This window comes from Scomber japonicus, chromosome 17 (genome assembly GCF_027409825.1).
Source record: "Scomber japonicus isolate fScoJap1 chromosome 17, fScoJap1.pri, whole genome shotgun sequence".
NCBI lineage: Eukaryota > Metazoa > Chordata > Actinopteri > Scombriformes > Scombridae > Scomber > Scomber japonicus.
The window spans coordinates 28432887-28438561 of NC_070594.1; the positions used below are offsets into that span (position 1 = coordinate 28432887).

General features: G+C 40.1%; 1 protein-coding gene across 1 annotated transcript; it reads left to right on the plus strand.

The window, feature by feature from the left end:
• The first annotated feature begins 2097 nt into the window (after window positions 1-2097).
• On the plus strand, window positions 2098-3159 carry si:dkey-63b1.1 (B2 bradykinin receptor). Its single transcript, XM_053336747.1, has one exon. It carries the CDS (start codon window positions 2098-2100, stop codon window positions 3157-3159), a length of 1062 nt encoding a protein of 353 aa, XP_053192722.1.
• Window positions 3160-5675: the final 2516 nt, after the last annotated feature.

Below are 5675 nucleotides of genomic sequence, written 5' to 3' on the forward strand. Positions count from 1 at the left end.
AATGGAAGCCATTGTGTGTGCACTTTTTACATTTTCCCCCCTCTTTTTATCACTTGTTTTCATGAAAGTTGCCAGTTGTTAGACGATGAGGTTCCCATCCATTATCACCAGGATAATGGATGGGAACCTCATCCTCATCCATAAAATGATTTTGCAGAAGGCTGTGATTAGTAAACGCTTCCTCAACCAGAGGAAATAGACATCAGTGCATCCGAGATCTATTAGAATTGCTGAACCATTCGGAGATGTGATTGGTGATTCAGAGGTGTTGAACAATGCTGCACATATGGCTCAAAGGCCAAGAGAAAATAATATAAATACTTTAAGAAAAACAAAAGTACTTTTTTTTCTTAAGCACATGCACACTTGTTCTTATTATATTCCTTTTAGCCTGAAATGTTTCTGCATGAACACACATGATCCACTTCAATACGGTTCTGCTTCACATTCAAACAGCTGCACACAACTGGCAGTCGCCCAAAACAACCAGACTCCCTATTTTGGCTCTGATCCAACCCTGGAGTGATCTGGGTCTCAGTGTTGCTGAAGGGAACCTCGACAGCTGCTGAGGGTCTGCAAGGCGTTATCTATTTTTTTCTCACTAGGTTTCCCCAATCAGACCAGAGATTTGAACCTTTCCTAATTGCATTAACACTTAGCAATTGCATTTGTGGCTGATGGTTCCAATACAGAAGCCAAAAATGCAATTATGTGTAATTCAACTCATATAGACTCTTTGTCGCCAGTCACTGAGTCGGGGGTTAAAAGTGAAAACATAATACTTCTGGATTGCGAATGCCTTTTTGATGAGCCAGAACATGACATGGTAACTGTAGAGGGAAAAAAGGCGTGAGTTGCAAGTGATGACGCAATGATGATCTCAGGGTCTGCTCATATAAAAGCAACCAGTTTCACAGTGTTCACTTCAGTTGGAGGCTAGATCAACTGGAGGATCTGCTTGGATTGAACACAAGGCACATCTGAATTGAACTGACAGAGTCACAGAGTTGAGGTAAGCAGTTGTGAAGCTTTTTGCAAAGGAGATAGAGGGACATTCTTTATTCCTACAGGGAGGATGCATACAAGGCCAAATATATATTTTTTTATTTACAGCTGTTATGCTGCTTTTAGCTTTATACTATCTTCATTGATAATCAGCATTAAATAATACAGTGATCAGGCTATGTGTGGACAGTCTCAAAGAAAAAAATGTAAGCAATGTAAGTTGTGCACACTTAAAATAGAGCATTTTTTAAGCTATGTGTTTTCTTTGGCTCTCTCTTGATTTTTTATCTTTTTAACTTTGTGAATTATACAGTGTTTAAACAAGGTTACACACAGATGGCAGACACCAAATAGCCCTAATTTAGAGTAAAATGTTTTTTGTTCATGCCCTGCAGCCAAACAGGACATACCTGCAGTTTCCTGTTTTAATTAATTATGCACACTTAAAACTTTGGTTAGGCTACTAGTCTTTTGGATAATGTTACATACAATGTAATAAGTCTTCATTTACCTGAACAGATGTAAGCTTTTGCAGGTCTTTAATTACAGAAAGAAGAGAAAAATGTTTTAGCCTGATTGTAATGAACTGATACAAAGAGCAATCAATTACAGAACAGTTATATAGGGCAGTATAAAGTATCAGATGCTTTGAGTTGGTGTTGGTTGTTGTGTATCTTGGGGATTGGGTTATTCATTGAGTCTTGTTATGAGTGTGAATGCTACAGATGTGTTTCTGTTATTTAAGCTATTTAATCGTTAATAATATTTATGATGACCCCAAAAAATGTAGTCAATGTTACTATGGGGATCTGAATAAACACCCTAGGCAAGGCAAGGCAAGGCAAGGCAGTTTTATTTATATAGCGCATTTCATACACAATGGCAACTCAATGTGCTTTACATAAAACAGAAACATTAAAACATACAACAAAAAAAGACATACATAAAATGCTAGAATTGAGCATTAAATATAAGATTGCAGCATAAAATTAGCCCTAGCACACTACTGTTCAGAAAACTGATATATAAATAAGGCTTGCTTGCTTATAATGGCAATGCTTTGACAGTGAACTGTATCATTCACAGTTTCCAATGGATGCGAATGCATCAGACCCCTGCAGTAACTACACTGAAGCCTGGCTGTGGCTGTCCTCTCTGCAGCCGGCATACCTGGGACTGATCAGTGCTGTGGGGATGGTGGGAAACGGCCTGGTTCTCTGTGTGTTCTTCCTTCAGAGGAAGCCCTGCACCGTGGCAGATATCTACCTTGGGAACCTTGCTGCTGCTGATCTGGTAATGTTGTTCTGCCTTCCCTTCTGGGCTGTTACAATCACACAGGGATATCAGTGGGAATTTGGAGAGGTCCTCTGTAAGCTGGTTAATGTGGCCATCTCAACAAACTACATCTGCAGTGTTCTGTTCCTCATGCTGGTTAGCTTGGACCGATACCTGGCTCTGGTGAAGCCAATGAACCCCAGCCGTCTAAGAAGAGCTACCTGGGCTAAGCGTATCTGCTTGGGGATTTGGATCCTGGGCTTTCTTCTCAATTTGCCCATCTTGCTCTTCCGTACTGTAAAGTATGAAGAAGATCCTGGTGTGTACGCCTGCATTCTGTCCTACCCTCAACCGAACTGGATTGTGCACCACAACATTGCCAAAAACGTGTTGGGCTTCGCAATCCCAGTCCTGGTTGTGGGATACTGCACCTATCACATCATGGCTGCTCTGAAAAGCGGGAGACCCATCAGACTTCCAGGGTTGAGGGCGGAGAGGAAAGCCACCAACTTAGTTCTGGCTGTGCTGGCAGTCTTCCTCATCTGCTGGGCGCCACACCAAGTGATGTGCTTTCTTGACACTCTGGATTACTTCCACCTTACACCTGGATGCCTCTGGGGTCACGTCTTAGACATCTGCATACAGCTGTCTGCATATCTGGCATACAGCAACAGTGCTATTAACCCCTTCCTGTTTGTCATTGTGGGGAAACATTTCAGGAGAAAAGTAAAAGAGGTGTTTGGGAAAACTTTGAACTCCTGGTCAAAAGACATTACTTACCTCACTGTGAGCTTCACCTCAGTGAATAGACTCAATAAGACACACCATATAAGCCTAGGAAAACTTGAAACATTTGGACTAAAGCAAACTGTCACATGACCAGTTGCTGTGAGGATTTCTGTAGTTTTAACCAAGAACACTAGTAAATCACCTATGATGAACTGTCATTAAAGATACATGAAAACAGCTGTGCATAAAAAACTTTTGTTTTAAAAGAACACAGTGAAACTGCCACAATGAATTTTGAAGTCGCATTAATAGACTTTTTTTGGCCACTTGGGGGCAGCAGAACAGGCTGACGACACAATACTGTCAAATTGTATATATATATTGTTTTATTATGATATTTATATGTACATATCGTAGCTAATCTGGTGAACATGTTAGCAGTTGTCTATTTATATATCCAGCAGACGTAGAGCAACATTAATATTAATGTGTGTCCATCTGACGAATGTATGTTTATATTATATTTAGGGCTGTCAAACGATACATTTTTTTAATCAAGATTAATCACAGAATTTCCATAGTTAATCGCGATTAATTGCGTTTTGAATTGCATGTTTAAAATCCTGTTATTTTACATTTCAAGGCAGTTTTAAGCCCATAATGTAAAGCATTTCTTACCAGAGTGTCTTAACTGGGAATCGATCATGGCTCTGCTGCGACTCCCACACTCCAAAATGGTCCTTTGGTGGAGCTGAGGCTTGCTTGGCTGCACCTGGGTGTTTAGCGTGGAGGTGCTAACTCAAACTGGACGTACTCCGGTGGTAGTTAAACTCAGTTTGACACAGATTGCATTTTACTTTTGACTTGTCAACTGAACCGTCTCGAAGCCGTTCGAAAGTCCAGTAGCTCTCTTACTTTCCATCACCGTGGTAGGTTTACTGCAGGAGGCCACTTCAAAGCATAGCGCTACAGCTAGAGGAGCCATCTACGGGTGAGTAGAAGGGATAAAAAGGCTTGCAAAATTAAAATGCGATTAAAAAAAATTTACGCGTTACATTAATGTAATCGCGATTAACGCGTTAACGCTGACAGCCCTAATATTCACTCGCTTTTGCTCTGGTTTGATCTCCACAACTTCCTGGAAATAAAGATGCAGCTTTATGATGCAGCACTTTATGAAGTTAAACAGATTTTAATAGCTAATTGATTCCCTATTTTAATTTTTATTTGGATTGAAACTGATGATGGGATGGATTATTCCTTATAAACTGAACTGTAGAGAGGTTGTTTTAATATTACTGGAATAGTGTGTTACATGTTGTGGTCAGTTCTATTTATAGTGAGGCTGTGTTAGAAATAAAACTGAACTTTGCTGGAAAACAGCCAGACCAACCAGCCTGTGTTCTTTTTTTACCTTCTCATTTTCTGTTCATTGTGAGTAAAGCGTTCTTTCATTCTTTCTGCAATGTTTCTGCAGCCATCCTGCTCTTTACTATATGAAACTGACAAAAAGGAAGATTAAAGGTATTCCTTTTTGTCCAGTGACAGCATTTGTTTCACCCTGTTCACCCCTTGGACAAAGATTCTGCAATATCAGCCACATTCAAAATTATCTGGTAATAAACACTTAAAGGTCAAGGGTTTTGTAAGCACTTTCTTGTATGGAATACAACTATGTTCATGCATTAAATTGCCCTTAGCTAGCCTGATTGTTCATCCAGTGCCATTTAAGTCCCATGCAATCTGTAACACCATCCAGAAGACTACCGCCCCAACATCCTCAGCTCTCTGCTGGCTTGGTCCTGTATATGTACCTTACATAGAGAGATTTGGGACACTTAACTGTATTATTTTACAGAAGCTGACATTGAAGTCATGAAGACATTCACTCATACATACTCATTTAGGTACACCTGTGCTATAAATTCCACATTTATGAAGTTTATACATTTTCAGTTTTTGTTGACATTGTCAGAAAGGTGATAATTGGTACAGAACACAGCCGCTCGTATCATAACCAGAACTCCCTCTATTGAACACATCACTCCTGCCCTGCAGCAACTTCACTGGCTCCCTATCAAATCCCACATTGACTTTAAGATTCTACTCCTCACATTCAAGATCCTTCACAACCTGGCACCATCATATCTCTCTGACCTTATTCACATCTACACACCTTCTCGAACTCTCCGATCCTCCTCTGCCAACCAGCTCTTCGCCCCATCTGCCAACTTAACCACCATGGGGTCAAGAGCTTTCAGCCGATCTGCCCCCCCGCCTATGGAACTCTCTCCCACCTGACATTCGCACTTCAGACTCTGTCTCCACCTTTGTCTTATTGTTCTCTTTGTCATCTTTTTGTTGACACATTAAGAAATATTAGCATCTTTAACTGACTCATTTCCAGTGCAAAATCTGTAAGATTTATGATGCAATTGATGCTTAATAACTACTGTCAAGTGCTAAAGATAAATCCCAATGTGATCTTCAAAGACTTTCATTGTTTTAGATCTTCTTCTGCCTATGATGAGTAAGTGCATCATTATGATGGTTAACTATTCAAGAGCTGCACTATGAAGGAAACTGTCAAAGTGATTAAACTGAAGGAAGGTCACATTGCTCCTGAAAAAGTTGGAGTTCATAAGAGATATTGTTTTAAGAACGAC

Bases quoted from the DNA above. Each gene is read 5' to 3' on its own strand.
- si:dkey-63b1.1 (XM_053336747.1), top strand. From the start codon at position 2,098: ATGGATGCGAATGCATCAGACCCCTGCAGTAACTACACTGAAGCCTGG.